Below are 21,740 nucleotides of genomic sequence, written 5' to 3'. Positions count from 1 at the left end.
AACCGGTATTCTTTTACTAAACATGTTATGGAAGCAATAGCTCTTTACTGCATAAATATTCCATTTTCTTTCTACAGATTAATATATTTGCAAATGAGATAGAGCAGGAAAAATGTCATGAACTTTGCTACCCAGGATTACATCTTTGCCAGTTTCAGATATAAGCTGCCCATAAGTAGGTGCCAGCTACACTTACAATTGTAGAAAAATTGACCTGCATAGTCCACACCCAGATTCAAGGTGTACAGGGTAGTACAGTGTGCGTATCACATATAGATATATCAGTCGTGCTTTTGAGGAACAGGAGGATGCCTGGGAATAAAAGGATTTAGGCAAGATAAAATTGTTCAAGGATGGTCAGGGTTGGCTTGATTCCTCAGTGCAGTGGAGCCAAGCAGAACTAGGTCAGGGCTGAAACCTTTAAATACCCTGTGTCCATTTGATTCTGTTTCCTCTTCCCAAAGCAGAGCAAGCTCAAGGCACTGAAAAATTCAGTAACTGTGTCTCGGTTTCTCCACCTGCAAAATGTGTATTATATTATTTCCCCATCTCAGATGCCACCAAGATTTCTTGTTTCTCATACAGTGATTTGGATGTCGGCAATTAAGAATTCAATATTAACAAGTAAAATCCTGAAAGTATGTATGAACATAGGAAAGAGAACAAAAAGTTGAAGAGAATCCAGAAACCTGAGGAAATTAAACCCCTTTCTTGTGCAAACAAGAGAAAACAGGTTTGCCAGCTGCCTGTGATGAAGGATCGTGCTTATTTGCAGCAATTTCAAGTCTTGCTTTTTTTCCCCTTGTTTTTTTTTTTTTCATTTAGATTGAAAATGTTTTCAGCTGAAGCCCAAGAGCCAAAGTAAGACTGCAGATGCTGTGGCTATCGAATGAGGTGGATTTTGCACAGTCCTCAGACAAAGCATGGCTTTGGGGAGACCAGTCTGTACAGATAGTAGCAGTCTGGTGCTGAAACACAGCTCTTACATTTCCAGAAAGCTTTCAGGGGAAGAAAGTATAAATCATCTGAAGTCACTGGATAAACTTTCAGTAGAAGACATGCCAATCAGATCCTATTGTCCATGCTGCTTAACAGGAAATACAACATATAAGGCAATATATTCACTGTGGGAAACTTTGTGTGTGTGTGAAACTATGTATTCGGGTACTTGTTTCAGAGATTATTTACGAGTTGTATTTTTACTTATAAACAGTAGTATATGCTAACCCCTCTTGAGAATGAGTAGTGCAGAGGTCTGTGGAATTAATGAAGCGGGTAACCATGTTTCTTGCTGTTTGCCTCCTAAATGAGTCCAATATAAGAAAGGCATTGAGCTTGCAGCATGCCTGAGACTAAGTAGACATGCATGCCATAGAGATGGATGTGTCCTTTTGGGAAAAGTAGAAATATTTCTTGAAGTCTGAACTACGTTGGAGCAAAGCACCTTTTCTAACAGCTGATGCTGGGCTAATAACTGCTGCTTCCACTTATAGACTGGACCAGTAGCAAAGCCAGTGACAGGGAGCTAAAGGAGAAGTCAATGGCTCAAGCCAGAAACCAGACTGACCTATACAAAAGACAAAGCAGAAAACTCAAGTGCAAAAGCCCTAACTCCTCCTCACTTTCCTCCTGCAACTGTCTACTCACATTTAGCCTCTGGAGCTTAGGTAAGGGAATAAAAAAGGTATTTAAGCAGTTTGTGGAGGCCAGTGCATTCAGCAGGTGAGTACTCTCAAGCCTGAACATCATTCACTTTTTCTGTTCATCTTTTGACAAACTTGCTGTGGTCATCTTCTGTCATCCTGGGCAAAATGGGAGGCCCAGGGCCAGAGGGAAGCCCTTTACTTTCCAAAAAGAACTGTCATTTCTGTGATGTTAGGAGAGATGTGCCAGCCAACTCCTGCTCTAGATTTGCCTCTGTTTCTCCTACATCCCAAAAGTCTGAAAATACTGCTCTGTGGTCTGAGCCAAAAGCATTCAGTGCAGACACCACCGACCTGCACAGCAGCTGTCGCTGCAGGAGGGCGAGGGGCTTGGGGTCTGCAACAGCACAGCTCCAGCCCTCTGGTTTGCAAGCAGTGGTGTGACAATGTCCTGCTGTACCTGGCAGAAAGGTTTGATTGTAGGGGAAGGCGCAGGTGAGGGGAGCAGTGTTTCAGGTCACAAAATTTCCATTCAGAATTCTGCAGAGGATCCCAGAAACATGAATTTCACTCATTCTCAGTTTGGTAAGAGGCAAGGGCTTCAAAGTATCAAACCTAATGTAATATTTATTGTATAAGAATTATTAACCACAACAAACATCAATATCAAAATGTTCACTTGTCAAAAAACAGGAGGTAACGGAGGCACCCTGGCAAGGTTTGCCCAACAGGAGCTATTTGTGGGTGTATATTACCCTGCAGGGAAAGGCCTGAATCGGTCTTGCTGGTTTCCCTACTCTTTTCACTGTTTAAATACAGGCAATGGGGAAGGACTTTGGGGAAGAGTATCTAATTTGCCAACAGAGCTAACAAAATATGAAAAGCTGAGTCCACAGGGCATATGTGAGCAGATAGCTGTGCTTCAGGCAAAGTTGTTTTCCAGGACAACTTCAGGACAGCAGTGAATTTCAATTTTACACAACGTGAGATCATTATTTTCAAGGCAGGTCTAGAACTGTTATTGTTTTACATTTAAGTGTATACATATGTGTAGAAATAATGTGTATATACATGTAAAGTACGTACTATAATGGGACAGTATCAAGTAGCAAACTAAAACAGAGTGAAAACACTGCATAGATATTTTTCCCAGACAATGTAACTATCTTGTGTTTATTTTTTCTATAGTGTGACAAAAAAGACTTTCCAGTCATTCAGGTTCTATTGTGTAGCAAAAATAAAGATCTGATTTTACAATTAAACCTTTTTTTCTATGTCCCTAGTAAACTCCAATGATAAGTGATAAGCAGGAAAGCTCTGACCTGGGAGAAGAGCAAATAAGTTTCAGTTGGCTGGTTTTCTTTCACAATGCTTGGAACTGGCATTTCTTTTACACTAGTGTCTTCACCCTGGTTTATATTTCGATAATGCATGATCTAAAAATTCTTCAGGTTTTGAATATTTATCAAGACGAAGATAAATCCTCAATATCATACTTTAAAATTATTTTACTGCCTTAAGCAAATGAGACTCTATATTGTGTTGTCAAAAATCTTCATTCCACTACATTAAGTAAAAATATGGTATAGTTCATAAATGTCCACAAAATCATATTTTAAAAGCTATAATAATTTGACTATGGAACAGTTGCTCATCATGAGATTTATGCCTAATAACAGTAACAAGTCTCTGCAGCCCCATTCATTAGAGGATAACAAAGCATTGAAAACAGTCATTAAGCCTGATAACTATTGTTCTTTCATCCTTTTATATAGTAGAACAATGGGCAAATTATCTGAGCAAAATTATCTGGTTAGAAGTAGTCTGTTACAATCTAATTCACTATTTAAAAAGTCAACACATAGCAGAAGAGAGATACAGCAGTTACCTGTATCTCAGCAGCAGAAGAAAAGACAGATGTGTCAGTCTGATCTACTAATACGACTCGCATCACTGTCACAACTCAACCTCTAACAATCTTAATTCACTCTATGGCATCCTGTACAAGCAATGCCTTTATACAAATGGAGAACTGAAGCAAAGATGTATTAAGTCAAAATACGAAACCTGAGAAAAAAAGAGTCTACAGGCTCATCTTTTCTTTCTGACACAGTGCTCTTTGCACAATATTTGACAAACTTAAGAGTGTCCTGGTCATTCGGTAAACAACAAGGCCTTGCTGGAGTAAGGGAAGCTGAACAACGCTGAACACTGCATTTTGCTTCCGGACCAAAGGAGTTCCCTCCCTCTCAGCACTCGTTATCTCACACGATGACAAGATTGGACACAAAGTAAATTGCCAGCAAGACCTTTGCTTCCCCTCGCCTGCTCTAAATATTAGAGGATATTGACCTCCAGTCCTATTTTATTTGAAGGAGTTCTGGATTATTTTCTTGTCATTATGAATCAGATAACATAAATCACACCTAGACCCCATGGCAGCTAGTATTATACTGCTGCACGGTTAAATCAGATGATGCTGCAAAGGAAAAATTCAACGGAGCCTTATCCTGTACTGACTCATGCATACCTCTTTCAATCCATGTTATGAATTATGCTAATAAACAGAGGCCACAGATGAGATTAGAGTCCAGCTGTCCTAAATGCTTTACAAAACAACAGGGGAAAAAAATGTAAATGCTCTAAGTTGCTTTTAGACTAAAGAGGAAAAACAGCCAAGGATAAGAGAATTTTCACTTTCCTCATGTTACAGATGGGGAATAGAGAGATCAAGACTAATCCAAATTTCTGAACCTCATCACAAAGATTTTGCTAGTTGTTGATCAGACCCCTAGTGTCTTATCAAGGGAAGGAGCATGTGTCAGAGGCTGGCTCTAAACCCCAATCTCCAGAATACTAGCTCAGGACAAAAAAACTTGAAATTGAATTATTGTCTCTGCTTCTCCTATACAATAAACAAATGAACTCAGAAGAGGAATCTCCTCTGCCTCTGAACAGACATTTCTGTGTCCTTTACCTGATCAGAGGCTGGTGTAACGCTACCAGCGACGCATGCACCGTGACGGATATCACTGACAGGTGGAAATAGTCAAACATGACAGGAACATGGTGGTGCAGACCTCTCCGGGGGTGGAAGTGGAGACACAGTGTACGACTGCTGATCATGGGGATCGCTGGAACATCTCTCAGCCTGAAAGAGAAAGGGATTTATAAGGGTTGGTGAAAGCCTGAGTTGTCACAGCCTGTAACATGCTACAAGCAACAGACTGGGAGATGGCTTGAGGTGAATTTTTATCACTTCCCAGCTTCATAAGTGTTTACATAACTGATGGGTATCTTGTCTTGTACTTATGCCTAGCATAAATATAAATACAAATATATATATACATATACATATACATACAAAAATAAATAATAAATAACAGATGTAGAGAGATATATAAATATACTGTATGAAAGAAAAATAGATGTGATGCAATTCCAGTTTCCCCTGGTGATTGTCCTTAATGTCCACCTATGCACAAGTTCTGGGGACATCAAGAACTAAGTAGCAGAAGGAAATGCATTTAGCAAACTGCTCAGCTTATTTGAGTGTTCATAGCCAGGACAGCTCACTACTTGTGATTTTCAGTGCAAGAGCAATCAACTCAGGCAATCTGTGAGAGTTAGAAGCAGTCCTGTGTCAGAGAGAGCTGAAAGTATTTCCAGATAGCTGATCTTCTGAAAAAACTTTTTGCAAGAGGCAAAAAAAAAAGAGTAGGTGAAGTAACTGCAGAGAAACAATACAAGTTGGACTGGCTTCTCCTTTTTTCAGTAAATAAAACCCAAGAATTTAATTTAGAGTTTGATTATAACTATTCCAGAATAACTTTCCTAGTGTGCAGTCAACCACATGACACCTGAGTCACCTATAGGGCAGGAGACTGAGACGTAAACCAGGAGCATGCCTAACCACATCCTCCCAATGCAAGTGAAACTCACTTCTAAAGAATAATTGTTTTACAGTATTAAAGACCCTTCTGAAGCCAATTGTTTCCCAGAGCTAAGAAAAACTATGATGAGATGATTGAGTGTGGTGCATGGTTAGTCCCAAGAAGTTTTTCAATGAGATTTGCAGAACATCCTTTTATAAAAATCACTGCTCTTGTTTATAGTAAATGGGATTAATCATTCAGATGATAACAGAAATTAAATGTATGTGTTAAAGCACAATTTCATAACTTGAAAGCTTCAGTTCTTTTTATTCTTGGCTATCACTTAATGTTTGTTTTTTCTCTCTTCTAGACCCATCAGCATCACAGCTGATGACTGATGGTCCAGTCCCACCTGCCTGAGAAAACAAGTTTTCACTTTTTGTATCTTGAAGATAAAGGAAACATGTTCTTGAAAATTGTTAATGTGCCCTATGGATATGAATAAAATCACATGGGGACAGTCTTAGCATGAAACACAGCTCAGATGATTTCTCTGCACCCCCTCCCATCCCCCATAAATGCTGCAGAAGTCATTGGAAGCGTTTTCTGTGATTCACAGAGGCTGAATAACGTCTGGGATCACACTTTCTGCTATGTCTCAGGAAGGGATGCTACTCCCACTTCACCTAAGATTGTGGAATCAAATGCAGTGGGAAGAGATCAAAGTCAATGGGAAGACTCTTTCCTCCTAAAATATAGAGACAGCTTTGGTTCTTATACAAGAACAGTGCTTAGCATGTTCATACACTCATCTTCAGCCCGAAAATACTTCATTGTCTCCTGAGATAAATTCATTCCTGAACCACAGGCCCCGCTCACATGGAGGTCAATGATGATATTCCCTTTGACTTTAACAGCAGTAGAGATAGAGCAACACTTAATGCCTTTGAAAACCTCACATTTAAAGGAGAAAAAATGTTGTTCCTTTAAAGAGGAGTATGAGACACTCTTCAAATACAGAGAGGAGAAACAGAAAGACTTCAACACTGAGGCAAAGGAAAGACTTATCAAAGCTATCCCTTTTTCCAAAGGACTCTCACTTCATGAAAGTAATTTCCCAATGAACAAATGCCTGCATTACCAATTAAGCTTTAAAACAGCACTTACTGTTGTTCGCTATCAGTAAAGTGCAGGTCCAACTTGAGCTGAAAATCTGCCTCACTCAATGCATCTTCCACCTACAAAAAGAGAGAGGCAAGGTTACCTTTATAAATTGGCACTACAACATTGAAGGCAAAGGTGGATGGGTTTGTCTGATAAGAGCAAAGGCAAAAACATGCAGCAATAGCAGCATTCCACCACAGTGGCAGAAAGGAGCAAATGCCACAGCAAGTCGAAGTAATTGCTGAAGGAGTCAGATGGAACCAGAGCAGTCAGAGGTGTTATCTGCTCCTGGGTGTCCTGTCACGTCAAAAAAATCACTCCAGACAAGAGTGTGTAGAGCACTGCATTTGCTGGATGCTTGCTCTTTGCACACTGAGAGTCAGTGGAGTATTTCTGAAGCCAAGCTCCCGCCTTGAGCGAGTATTCATTTGGGTTATCTTGTCAGCTGAATGAGAACAAGGACTAGGTTTTCTTGGTTGAGAAATAGCCATGGATCTTTCTGATTACCTGCCGGTAACTAATGCAAGGTTCAAAATTTACAGCTTAAAACAATCAGAAATGGCTCAAATAGTTCTGATAATTTCTGATCTCTCATCATCAGACTTTTAATTTGTTTCTCAGCAAGCTGAGGTTTTCCTGTGTCCCAGTCACTCTTTCTGGCCCTTGACAGATTCATGGAGGAAGTTTGTAATTGATTCTCATTTAGACCATTTTCTTTGCAAAATTCAAAGGCTTTTGTTGTTTTTAAAGCTTCAGTTGACGGAAGTTTAACTGTTCACTTTGTTGCAGGGTACTGAGCATGTTTATACATGGTAGGATTCAGCTTCCCAAATACACTGAAGATATCATGTGTGATGATAAGCCGGCTCACTAGTACCTTCAACTAATAGGTCCCACCAGCAAGATTACCCTTCTTTTATTGTCAATAAAATACTTTAATTGGATTTTCTGAAACAGTACATGAAGGAAGCGGTCAGTACGTTACCTTCACCTGGAAAAGACTACATTGGATAACACAACCCACCTTGGCACATTTAAAGCAACTATAATCAATTAAAATAAATAAATTAGAATGGAAGAAGGATTAAGCTGCCCAGCACTTTCTCCTTCACTCTTTTGGAATGTCTTTTCTTCCCCAGCAATGTAGGTTTAGTACATTAAAGTATGTTTTTATTTCTATCAACCTAAATGGAAATATGAATAAAAACCCCACTAATTTTATTACCAAAATAGCCATCTTCTGTGAGTGTAAACATCCTTTATTGTATACCAGAGTACAACAGGAGATGCACAGGAATGCAGGTGGAAAAGTGGAGTTGTTCACTGGGGATAGGGTATTATAAATACTTCTTTTTACCCAATTTTTGCCACAAAAAGGTGAGGTGAGACATCTAGGTTCTGTCTTTTGTCAGTGGAAAGCAACAAGCAGATGCATACAGTGAGCTGACTTGTCCTGAGGTACACATCTGAAAAGGACAATTGATTTCTGTTTGCGCCTGTCTCTTTCCATTGACAATAGATAGAGCCTAAAGAAATATATTGGTCTAGATACACTTGAATTTCGTATGACTTAAGTTAGGCAAGATGAATTCCACTTTCTCCACCTGATTAGCACTTTCTTAACAACAGACCATATCAAAAATGCACTGAAGGCAATGTCAGAGGCATCTAGCCTGCTCTGACAGGTAGGATTCATAAAATATATAACATAAAACATGTTTAGCTAGGTTTTCCAAAGGTGAAACTCCATTTACAGAGTGCCTTTTTCTGTTGAAGGAAGAAAATTGAGAGTCAAGGATCGATTGTACTTTGACAAAATTATCAAAGTTGTAAAATTTAAACCCTTCTGAAGTAATATGGTATTTCTTCTAGCATGACCACAGGCACAGAGACGTGAGGAGAAAATTCCAGCCTCTGAAAATGTGCTTTCTCTTTTGTGTTTGTCTCAAAACACCTGGAAGTATGTCTTTCAGAAAAAAAAGACTTTTTCTTTTTTAATGAATTGTTGTCACTAAAAATCAGAGCTGCTGGCAGTTGCAAAGGAAATAATCATTACCGAAGCTACAGTCTGAATTTAAACTAGGAATTCAGCTCAGGTATAGTGCTTCAGACAAAGCAGACCTCATCCTCCAACAGAGGGGATGAAATTTTGGGTCTGTGCCTAATACTGTTGAGCACCTGCAACTGTCACTGAAATCTGAGTCTGTGTTTAAAACAAGTTCAATAGGCAGTGACACTAGCTCAAAACACCTTGAGGCAATGAGCAGATGTCTGAGAGACTTAGAGATACTCATCACTGCATGGGGTCATGCGTTAAGGTGCAAATATAGGATATTTTTAATTCCAAAACTGTATTGAATTCAAACTGCTCAGAATAGTGCAAAAACTCACAGAAAATCAAATCACAGTTCTCGCTACAGAGTTTACATGTTTTCCTTTGTGTATTGGAGGTGTAAATATTAAGACAAGTGAAAATTGGACAGTTGTTAAAAAATCACTGGACTCTTCATGAGAAAATATTATTAAAAATCTTATGCATAGGTTGAGAAACAACAGAATTACGTACAATAATTACATGACACAAGTTACTATACAGCTTTGACACCTGCTGGACTTTCCTGTGTTTTACTTTGTTTCACTTATTAGAACCACAGGTGCATAAGATCCTTTACATGGGAAAAAATGAAATGGCCTTTCCATAGCTCATACAGAAGAGGCACGGAAATTTCTATAATTCCTCAGTCTCCTGTATGAAATAGTATTGTCCTTAAATGAAATATTGGCTGCTTCTTTTAGCACTACTGGGACTATTATAGTGTTTTCCACAGTTACCATTTACAGACAGTATAATTTTGCAAAAGTTTGATAGACTATCAGATTTCTGCCACCCCCCCACCCCCCCCCCACGCAAAAAAGCTTTAAAATTTCACACCAACATACTTAAGAAATTAGTCTGAAAAATTTCTCCGGAATATAATTAGTGTTTGACTGGCTAAGCCAAGCAGTGTTCTCCCAGATACTCTGTGAAGTGTCTTCCAGTGGTTTTTACAAAGTGCTTTGACCTTTGAGCTGTGTCAATGACTAAAATCACAGCTCATGAAAGAAAAAATAAAATCTGTGTTTGCAGAAATACATTCATACTAAACAAGGAATATTATTCTGTTCTGTAATATTCCATACACCCAAATAAAAGTAAAGGAAATTCAGAACATCTGACCTCTGGGAAATATTATTGCATTTTACATACTGATTTTGTCTCTAGTCAAAAATAATATAAGTAAAGACAGTTCTGAACAGAAATTTTGAAAACATTCTTGGAAATAGTACATGCATTTCATTGTTTTTTTTCCCCCCGAAAATGAAGCAAGGCTGAAATTAATTGTCATTTCTGATTTGATTAATTCTTCATTGTTTGCATCAGTTTAATATCACTCTGCATTTTCTTGTAACATCATCTTGTGTCTTGTGGAAAGTAGTCTGCAAATTCGGTATCCTGTTCTCCCTTGCTGGGGTGTGCCTACATTTCCCTTAGTGCTCCCACCCTGGGCATCATAGCTTGTGCAAAAAGACCCCATATTCGTCTGTGAGCACACACAGTTTTCCAGAAGGTGCTGTCCAGAGTTCAGGCTGTTTCCTAACCTCTGCCTCTCTTGCCAAAGGACTGCACTGACAGGGAAATGCATTTTGTTGAACACTATTCGGAATCTGTACAATAGAAAGTGTTTGTCTCTAAAAAGTAAAGTATTTATACAATAAAAAGTATACACAAAGCAAAGTACTCCTATTTCTGTTGAACTGGCCTGGAATCAAGTGCATCATTTCAGTTTTGAATTCTAATTTGTCAAGTTTACATTTACATCTTTGGTAATAATAATAACTGAAGTTTCCAGCATTCTTGTGATATACTTCCATAACATTTAACCGATTAGCCAGAATGTCAGACTGAATGATCTGGATGTCCCATCTCACTTAAATTTCTCCGGAAAGTACAAAATCTAATATACTGTGATATCCCAGCATGCCTCACTTTGTCCTTTCTCTGCTACTAAATTGTCCCTGAATAGAGCCAGCAAGCAAGTTACCTGTTTTATTGCTTGATGAAAGAGGCAGAGCTCCTTCTTCAATAAGAATGAAAGCAAAAGCTTATGAAAATAAATTAGACTTCTTTGTAACACTAAAGGCTGCCTCAGCCCTGCAATATTGTTTCCTATGAATTCAAAGAATGCTGCATTCTGGGATAATATAGAAAAAGGCATCTAATAAACCAGAGAGTTTTAAAGCACCATTTATATGGTGAAAGGTATGCTCAGTGCCACTTCTAGGCAGATAATTGAGGCTTCTTCCATTTAATGCCAGACAAAAAAGATGTATTTCCATATTTAAGCTTATCTAGGGTTATGCAAGAGGAGGGAGAAAAAAGAAAAAAAAAACCAAAACAGTAGCAAATAATCTCATCTGGACATGCACACTGGGTTTTGTTGTTTGGGTTTTTTTTGTACTGAGCCTATCCCAGCAACCTATCCCATCAACAAAACTACCCTAGCACCATGAGGAGAAAGCATACTGCTCGCTTGAGATAATATTTGATAATTCCAGCTCTGACAGTAGAAACTACATGGAGCATGGGAGCTCAGCACTTCCATTACCCAGTCTATCTTCTTTGTCTATTTATCGTAAGTTCCATTTACAGAAAAAGCAGTGAACAGATCCTTCACTCTCAACCAAAAAACTCACCACGGCACACAATTGGCACAAAAAGGATTTGCATCTGTTGTGTGTTGAATAAGTTAAGAAGTTATGGACAGAGATAATATTTAAAACACTTTACAAATCTCTATGTGTTTTGCCAACACCACATTGCAAGGAACACATCCAACATATGAGATGACATGACAGAGATGCAAAACCTTCCCTGAACAATAGTTGTGGATATAGTAGGTTTCTTCTGAGCATGGTGCTTAGTGGAGTGGCACACTTTGGTCTTTCCCATACTTATATCAAATTTGTAAAGTTGTGGAGAGCAAGACATCAAAGCAGAAAAAAGAGGCCTAGGAGCATTAAGCAGAAGTGAATTGTGCTAATCTGCTCAACACGCAAAAAGTTTTATTTTTTGCATTTGATTCTTTAGAGTCTCTTCAGCAACTCATTGGGGGCCAACAGACCTGTTCATCCTCTTATTCTACACCCCTGAAAACCCAAAGCAACTTCATCACACAGAGATAATGGAGTTTTCTCTGTGCAAAACCATTCTGTAAGTACAGAATTGGGCAGCTGTCTTTTTCCCAAGGGACCTCCTATGAAAAGACAAGTGTAATGCACAGAGCACATCAAACGTCAGAATGAGGTTTAGCTGTGAGGAATCTTGTGGGATTTTTTTTTTCATTTTGTGAGGTGCACAACTTTCCTGAATATTAATGCAAAAATAATCAGAAATCATCCCTGCTCAACACAGCAGAAACTGTTATAATTTGAAGGGAGGGACTTTTAATCAGAGATGTTCCACTGAGGAAGGATAAAATTAATATTCAGTTAAGCATGTTGGAATGTTTTCCTAATGAATATTGATAAACTTGCATTTAGCAATTTTTCATATAAGCACAAAACAACAACTCTAGGGAGGAATAAATTGATGACACTGTCAAAAAAACCCAACAAACCAAACCAAAACACAAAAAAAAAAAGTGGGAGGGAAAGGGAAGCATGTGAAATGAGCTTAAATTAGGTTCTCCAGCTGTTTTAATTTAGATCTAGATATAACCCATGTATATATAGGTTGAAATCAGACAAAACAGAAATTTTGAATTTCTTCATGCTCAAATGCAAAGTTATACAAGGAAGGACAAGTGAGAATCTCTGGGCCAAAGTTCAACACACAGCATTTGATTCACACTGGCTGCATATCTAATTTTGATGGCATGCTGATTTTGCAAAAACAGCTGATGTCATGTGTCTCTCATTATCAATGAGAGCAAGTACCAATGCCATGTACTCTGTACCAGTCCTTGTGCTGGCAAAGCACAACGATGACACATTGGGCCAGGCCTGAATGTCATTCTACAATGACACTTTCTCCCTTTTCTGTGTAAGAGTCCAGTAAAACAGTACTCTCCATACTCTAAGATTGCTCCTCTCTTGTAGTTCCTGGAAACAGGAGTCATCATTGGGAGACAATAATTTCACATCAATAAGAGGAAGTCAAAGGTGCCCTAGAAGATGGGTGGTTCAGCTCATGTTGGCTGAAGGAGTGGATGCCAAATGAGGAGCAGGATCTAGGTATGAATCCATTCTAGCTGAGACGCAATGGAAAGCAAAGGGGTCATACATGGACTATAGGGAGGTTAAGCTCCAGCTACTCTGCCATGCACTCCTGCAATCAGGAGCACTAAGGAGAAGGGTGAGGAGACCTCTGAGTGGTGCAAAGGGACTGTAGCAAAAACCAGTCACAAGGAGAGAGGAGGAGGAGAAGATAGCAGTAATGGATGGTAGGAGTAGAAGCTGGTCCTAGCAAGATGCAGAAGATTCCCAATTTTCTCAGGTGAGGTTGATCTACACAGATATGTACAATGAGTGACCTAGTGCACAAATGACAAATTATGGTTGATACACTTGAGTTTCTGATATACTGATTTACCAGTATATGTCAACATCTTATTCCACTGGAAAGTCAAGGTGTAGACTACTCTTCATAACAGGCACAGTGCATAGGGTCTACCTAACCTAACGCAGATGTTTATAGTGTTGGCATTACAAATAAACAAATCACCCCATGCACCCTTGTGAGCATAGGTAATGATGGGTACAGGAAGGTCACTCTCCTTCTAATGCAGATGCTGGTATTTGGTCAGATAAATCATGCCTTTCCCTCCCTCAGCTACATTGATAAGACCTGTGACAGCACAGGGACCCCACAACAACTTCTCAAGTGGAGATATCTGTGCAATGGACACCTAAGGTTAGGTAAGAGGAATCCCAGCCCTCCTGGTTTTTATGTGCATCCCAAGACAACTCACCCTTTCGCCATCCAGAAGCAGGTGCACTCTGAAGTTCATTGACTCATTAAGAATGATCTCTTCGTTTCTGTACAAAATCTGAAATATTCTGCTGTAAACGTTGTTTTCATGAACACAGGCTGAGCAAAGGCTGGAATCACCTGCACAAAACACAGACAGACTCCTGGTGTGATTTCTGCAGGGAGATTATTTTTTTCTCCTACGCTTTCACTTCAGGATTATCTAGGCCAGTTTTATTAGTACTTGTAATTAAACACTTGCATTCACAGTAATTAATGGTAATGGAGCAGATTGTTATTGTGGGTTGCAGGTTCCCAAACATGGTATTTAACGAAAATAAATGTTAAACTGTAGGCAGGCTGGATTTCAAAATGAGAATAGCTGACCCTGTGACAGCACTTAGCCTATTAACTTTATGTGTAATGAAAGCTAAAGCATCAAATGTCTTCTAGGGAGGTTTGCTACCCAGCACCATGAGGACTGTGGGTGTTCACCTGTGAAATGTCATCTTTTATCTGCAATGGGCACCTTTCAGAAGAGGGAGTTTTCTTGTCACCTCTGGCGGTCCCAGAAGTTGCTACCTGGGAGGGGGGACAATAGCCAATACCAGATCTCAAATGTAGAGCCTGGAAGTGCAGAGGCATCTTAAGGTAAAATACAGAAAAAGAAAAAAACCAGCCATTTTTTCAAGTTGCCAAAAGTCCTGTGTAATCCTTCAGGCCCTTGACCCATGTGAGCGCAGCCAAGTTGGCCAATACAATTGGGATTAATCTGAGGAACTCAAGAACCAAAACCCTAAGCTTCTCCACATTGAATTCAGACAGTCAGTAGCTTCATCTGTGTGCTGATGTATCACACCATCATAAATGAACTTCACATAAACTCAGGTGGGATTTGTCCTTTCTAACTTTTAGGTGCCTCCAGTGTATGTTTTTTGTTTTGGTTACAGTGGAGCCTATGGAATTTAAGACATCCTTCATCTAACAAAAAAAACCTGCATGCTTTAGATTGAGGTAATTTTTTGCTTGAAGTCCACTACTTATTGAGTAATTCTTCTTTCACTAACAGGAAAACAGTGTGACTTGCTTAGCTGTACAAACCCACATTCAAGGCAACACTATTTACTACAACGAATTCCTTCTAGAGGAGTCTGTGACGCCTGTGTGACTATTTAATGAACAACTGGGCACCAGAGTTAGGTACTTTCAAGTTGTGTCTTGGCTATTAATCAGAATCCCCTGCTAATTCTACTTCCGTAACACCTGAGCAACAACTTCTTGCAAAATTTACTGAGAACCAATTTTGTTCCTTTCCAGCATTCAGTGCTGTAGGAATCTGAGCTTTTGAAATATAGTCTTTTAGCAAATGGTATTTTGGAACTCTTCTGACAAGATGTGCTTTAAAAAGGTGTACCAGTATCAGTCCTTCAAAGAGAGATAGATCTGTGATCATCATCAAGAAGCCAGCAGGCACGTTCTTTTTACAAAGAATAATAGTTTTTCAGAAGGTACTTCCAGGAATTTGGGCCTTTGCAAAATTGTTTTGAGTCCATGAGCTGTGGTAAGATAAAAGTCCAGGTCAGAAAGTCTTAGAGACTGCTGGTTTGTCAAGAGTTTCAAATCAGGACAGGTCTATTCTGTTGTGCTAAAGGTACCGCTTTGTTTTTCAGTGCAAGAATCGTGCATAATTTGCAATCAGAAGTCAGTGAGTTGAGACTGACAGAGGACTAAAGATTTCCTGAAGTAAAGTGTGCTTAGGGGAAAAAAAAATAAAAGAAGAGAAAGTACTTTAAAAAAAAAAAGTACTAAAAAACGTACTAAAGGCCCTGGTAGACAAGTGGATGGAGCTTTGTCATTATAATGATTAGTTTTTGTGGCGCCGGTCTGCTGGAACTGGAATAGTGCAGACAAAGAAGCACCTTCTCAAAAAAAAAAAAAAAAAAATCACATGGGGCAGGGGGAAGAGTTAATTAAATACCAATAAGACCAATAAGACTTGAGCTAATTAATTAGCAGGACCATAGGGCTGTCATCCAGACTGCATTCAAACCATTTTCCTATTACTGACTTTTACCAAGCACACAAGGGAAGAGCCTAAGTGTTTCACCCTGCTGTTGTCTTCCCATCACATATCCTGCACAACAGTTATGCATAAGTCCAGGCAGCCTAGATAAATACACATTTATTTCCTTGTGCTACACCAGTTAGGCTAGAATGTTTCAGCCTGATTAGCTCTTCAAAAGCATGCAGTCATATTTATTTTAACTTAAACCTCATCATATTAGAGACACTGCAAAAATCATATTAGAGGTATAATGCTTTCTTATTCCTAGCTGGCAGACAAAGGAAGCTTTATGTTATTTGATTTGGATATTGATATACTGGTACTCTTCTAGGATGGAAAGTTTAATGTCATTTTCTTTTCAAACACACTCCTGCGCAGACCACTCCTAGTGTGTAATTGCTTTAGGAGCTAGATTTGCAAGGTGGCATAAACAGTCATTTCCCTTGTTGGAAAGGTCAAAGTCAAAGACATGCTACAATGCTTAGGGTTGTCTCAAATCAGTGTGAGTGAATATGATGCTACAGGGCCAAAAATTGCTCAGTTTTAAGCAGAGAGATCTACCTTTGCAGAGATCTGGCAGAGAACTACAGCACGTGAGTGCCTGATCATCTCCTAAACACAACCCATCCCTGCCTATTTCAATGGCCACAGCCTGCTTTCTTCTCTCCTAAAGCATGACATAAGGCTGTGGCAGGAGTTTTCTCAGAGGAGCGCTTGGTAGCATGAAGATGTCTTAGAAATGCTGACAGCAATGCATGTCTCTCTAAACCCACAGACTTGTCTGCTAACAGACAGTGGCAATAAGGTTGACATTTGCCACAGCTGACGTTGTTCAGAGAGGGATGCTGGCAGAAGACATTGCAGATCTACCCCTGTGTTGACACAAGCACCTCTGTCCCTTGGCACAAAGCACGGGATGGTGTGAGAGAGAAGCTTGAAACTATAGGCTGTCCCAAATCTCTTTCTAGCATAACCTCAGTTACTCAAACAGCTCTGAGCTATGCCTGCACTGCTTAGCAGGCACATGCAGTCCAAGGAAGACAGACATAGTGTGTGGAAACTGCTGGGAGCTCTCACTCCCTGGTGAGAACTGGAGCTAAGACTGTATTGACCTGCATTTAGCTCTTAATTCCACAGTTTCAAAGGCTTGAGCTTTGGTGAACTCAACAAGGAAAGTCTAATTTTCTGGTAATGAGCTTTTGCTCAGTAAATTTCCTTGTTAAGAGACTTATTTGTGACACTTGCAGTGTCCCTTAAGCTAGAAGGAATCCTATTTCCCTGTCTCCTGTTCCTAAGTGGCTATTCCATTTACTGCTTATCTTCTCTGGGTTGAATAGGTCTTCAAATTATCTGGAAAGTGAAAGAGCTCTCAGGGCTGTAAGAACCATCGCAAGCATGAACAGGACAGTTGTGCTCCACAACCATTCATTTAAGAGAATGAGAAAAGCCTGTTGATGCATCTCTCTCTTTCAATTCTTTCCACAGGAAATATGCTGCCATCAGGCTACCACCCCTAGCAATCCCTTTACAGACTACTGAGTAATGGCATTTTAAAAAAAGGAAGGGAAAAAAGGCTCTTTGCAGTTGTGCACACTTCATACACATAGCATAGGCTACCTGTACAGACCAGTCAATATATCCTGTCCCGCTTTCCCACTGTCTCCATATCCAATTTACCAAGCTCCCCCAGGTACACTCTAGTCTACCTAATCTTCCCATCTGGAAGTTTCTATAGACGGAGATTTCTAAATGTTATTGCAGCACGTCATACAGAAATTATTGATCCCTTTAAAGAATCAGAGAGAGGCTTTGTTGTTTAGATCCTGGAGGCCCCTGAAAATATCTGTCCAGATAATCTTACAAGGAGGGAACTGATGGATAGGTGACCTGTAAAATTTGTTACTTATCTTCAGCCTAATTTAGTGAGAATAGAAACTATATTGTTCTGATGCCCACTGCCAGTAGGAGGGCGCTGGAGTGGTGGTGGTGGGTGTCTGTGGCAGATGTGCAAAAGCCCCTGAAGAATGGAATGGGATGGAATAGAATAGAATATAGAATAGAATAGAATAGAATAGAATAGAATAGAATAGAATAGAATAGAATAGAATAGAATAGAATAGAATAGAATAGTTTTGCATAATGCCTCAGAGCATATAATGACAGTTGGGATAGGAAAGTAGAAAGAACTAAGCAACGTGTAAGAAAATCCGATTCAACACCTTCAAGAAAAAGCACTGGAACCTGAAGGACACCACCAGAAACCATAGTCCCCTACAGAGACATATGACATCTGGTCAAACTCTCTTAACCATAGCTTTGCTGTGGTAGTAGGTATAATTTGATAAAGTTGATAATGAAGCCAACTGTAGTTGATTAATGTGCTACTCTATTTGTGTTTTGAAGGGGTGTGATATGCCAGAGTATCTTGCCCTTCTACTTGAAGGACCCACTGGTACATCAGCTGAAAGTATTGCCTGGCCAGACTGGCAGCATCCCTCAGCTGGTGCAAAGCTGTGACAGGGACCTGAGTTCTCCTGCTTTTCAAATGTTCTCATTTGTGTTATTTCCCCCAGCAACACCCTCACACCACTTCTGTTCATGTGAGGAGAGGAAGACATTTCTAGGGAAAAGTAATCAAAAATGTTGATAATATTCTGTGGGTCAGAACTGTTCCCCTGACTTTTCTAAGATCCTCATACACACACCAATTATCCCAATTGCCCTCTCCAGGTATCCCACTTTCTTCATTTTTCAACTCTGAGCTTTTATAGCATCCTTCCTCTGCTTTCACTATGCCTAAATTATCTCCCTTCTTCCCTTTGAATCTCCTTTATTTGAACCATCCTTTACTCACTTTTTTTTTAAAAAACGTAAAAATGGTTTGAGAAATTTCATAGTTGTTCTATGTCAATAACGTTTCCATAGAGCAAATAAACAATGAATTCACCTGGGCAGAGGGAACTGACAATGACACGCGCATATCTCAACCTCTGATTTCTGTCAAGGAGATACTTTGAAATGGCAATGTCTTGGTGTAGCTGAGACTTGATGATGAATGATTTCCCCAGAGCCACCTAAGTCATATGAACCCTTGCTGTTTGCAAAGCAATAGGATTGGTTGTTTTTTATGCCTCTGAAATCTGTTTGGCGTGTAAGTGATTAGCATGCTCCAATCTCAACAGCTAGATTCTTTCCATAATTACATTTTCGATTATGCTTCCTCCTGATGTCCATAACTGCCAAAGAAAACTGGAATAAATGTTAACCAACAGACCTTTTCAAGGATGGTAGGCGTCCCGGTCTGAGACCCAGATTTGCCCAAGAGCATTGGTATAATCTGACCTTTGAGAAATGCTGGAGTTTTGTTTGTATTTATTTTTCAGGGCTTTAAAACATGTAAATGCCTAATCACACAGACCCTAACTCAGAACTCTTGCATGAGGTAATGTTCTTATGATAGGAGGGTACCTTCAAAGCCATGAGTGAAAGGCAGTATGTTTTAGAGAGTTTCTGAAGAAAAAAACACAGTTAGAAAGGAAGAGGTTCTCAGTTGTAGTACTACAGAGACCATGCACAGCAAGCATGATCATCATTACATCACTTTGCATTACTTTTTAACTCTGCTTCCAACAGGTACCAGAAGCATGAAGAAATCCTTGGAATTAGGTCCTTGGTTTATTTTAAAATTGACTACCTTGCTAAGACTAAATAATGTTAGATTTCCCTACACAACAAGAAGCACAAGACCTAAATGAAATGTGAAAAACTGTGTTCTCCAGAGGAAACACATTAAAACCTCTTTCACAGCAAATTTTCAACTCTGCTTCCAACAGGTACCAGAAGCATGAAGAAATCCTTGGAATTAGGTCCTTGGTTTATTTTAAAATTGACTACCTTGCTAAGACTAAATAATGTTAGATTTCCCTACACAACAAGAAGCACAAGACCTAAATGAAATGTGAAAAACTGTGTTCTCCAGAGGAAACACATTAAAACCTCTTTCACAGCAAATTTTCTCCTATGCAACTTTTCTATTAAACTTGTAGGACTTGACTACAGCTTTGCTGAGAATTACAGCAAAATTACAACAAAATATATATAAGTATATATACTTATACCCTTCCATTACCTCTGCTTTTAGTATACTTCAATTTCTGGGTTTGACAAAGAAAGAGCAGAGATAGGATTTACCCTGACTCTGTCCTCTATTCAGTAGCCCAGAGAAGTAAGATTAATTACTACTTTTTTCAAAATAAGGAAGGAGGAAATGACAAAGAAAGTCATATTTTTTTTATTCTAAATATAAAATTATAACTCCGGGGAATATGGCCTTTTAGAAAGATGAATTCAGGTTTACATCCTGCTTTCTCCAGAATTATGTCTCTATGGTTTATTGAGCAATGCGTGAGAGGTCTAAAATGAACAGGGAGTGCTTATACAGTCAGGAAAAAATCCATATGGAAAACAGATCTAACTTCAGATCTAGCCTCTTTGATGCCTTTACGACTATAGCACTGGAAACAAGATAATTACTCAATTGCTGGCAACTTCTTGAATCTCTCTTGCTGTCTGAGAATGCATTATTATTATGCTGCTTTTCAGATAAATTGAAAAGCAGGGTTCTGCTAAGTTTTGCTTTCATGAAAGAGATGCTCTTCAACAACGCAGGGAAATCAAGAAGCTACAGTTGTAAATAGAGCTTTACTGTAAATATTTCTTTATAAGCAACAGTGTACACTTAAAAATTTGTATTTCAGATTAATTCAGAGCCACAAGAAGCATATCATAGTCTCTATACTTGGGTTCCCACACAAGAAAATCTCAGAGACATGATACTTTTAAACGTCGATGGGTTGGTTCTCCCAGGCCACTCGTGCACAGACAGATGAAGGGCATTGCAACACACTCATTTGAGAAAGAGCTGTGAGCGTTTTCAAATCTTCCTACCCACAAACCTTATGTTAGTACCCACGCAGACATGTTGTGTCAGTGGTTCATGTGATCTTTCCTAATCTGCTTCAGTGGAAAGTCAACTGTTGGTAAATCACAACAGAAGGCAGTTGAAACTGAGCTAGATGTCCTTGCCCTGAAGCAAATTGGAAGCAATCACATAGTCTATTAACATAAGTGAACAGGGAGGGCAATAATAAATGGGTATAGACAGTATCGCCTTTAAAATCTCAGTCTGGACTAGCTGTTGCCACCTACCTGTAGTCTGAGTGATGTCTACAGCACACATCGTCCTGGTTGGTACTGCCATAAAAATAACCGAAATCTATCTAGTGGATGACTACCTCCCTCACTGATCTAGACACACATTTTGGGCTGTCCTGTCTCTTGGTCTTCAGCATCTGAAATTCTGACTAGCCTCACAAAGAGAGTTGGTTCTTGTCTAGAGTCCCTACAAAATAAGTATGAATTTTCTAATTTCTAAGTTTCCTTGTCATCCAGTTTCTTCTACTATTGCCAAAATTCTAAACACCTGCAGGCCATACTAAAACTAGAGATGCCGGGGGAGGGGAACCTCAATCCATCCCACTCCTACCAGTTTGATGCCAGGGCCAGCAATAGATGTCCAGAGCCTGGAGAAGGAACACAGGTCAGCAGGAGAGCGCCTGAAGAACAGCACAAAGGAACTCCAGCCAGTAAGGCAGCTTCATCGGGGGCCCAACTTAAATGCCTTTATGCAAATGCACATGACATGGGGAATAAATAAGAAGATAACATGAGGAATAAACATGGGGAATAAATGTGTGCACGCCTGCAGGGCTACGACCTTATCGGCGTCAGGGAGACGTGGTAGGATGGCTCCTATGATTGGAGTGTTGGGATGGAGGGATACAGGCTCTTTAGGAAGGACAGGCAGGGGAGATGAGGAGGGGGTGTCACCCTCTATGTCAATGACCAGCTGGAGTGCATGGAGCTCTGCCTGGGGATGGATGAGTAGACGACCAAGAGCCTGTGGGTCAGGATTAAAGGGAGGG

General features: G+C 39.6%; 1 protein-coding gene across 1 annotated transcript in view; it reads right to left on the bottom strand.

Moving 5' to 3' along the window:
* FAM135B (family with sequence similarity 135 member B) overlaps positions 1-21,740 on the bottom strand; it is a 157,391-nt gene that overhangs the window by 68,156 nt on the left and 67,495 nt on the right. Inside the window, exons 3-5 of the mRNA XM_009285085.1 lie at positions 13,693-13,832; positions 6,686-6,756; positions 4,621-4,794 (exon numbers count right to left, since the gene is read on the bottom strand). Coding sequence (XP_009283360.1) covers positions 4,621-4,794; positions 6,686-6,756; positions 13,693-13,832 — 385 coding nt within the window. The remainder of the gene's footprint in view (positions 1-4,620; positions 4,795-6,685; positions 6,757-13,692; positions 13,833-21,740) is intronic.

The sequence above is a fragment of the Aptenodytes forsteri genome, unplaced genomic scaffold (assembly GCF_000699145.1).
Source record: "Aptenodytes forsteri isolate BGI_AS27 unplaced genomic scaffold, ASM69914v1 Scaffold182, whole genome shotgun sequence".
Classification (NCBI taxonomy): domain Eukaryota; kingdom Metazoa; phylum Chordata; class Aves; order Sphenisciformes; family Spheniscidae; genus Aptenodytes; species Aptenodytes forsteri.
This window is presented reverse-complemented; position numbering and strand designations above follow the sequence as displayed.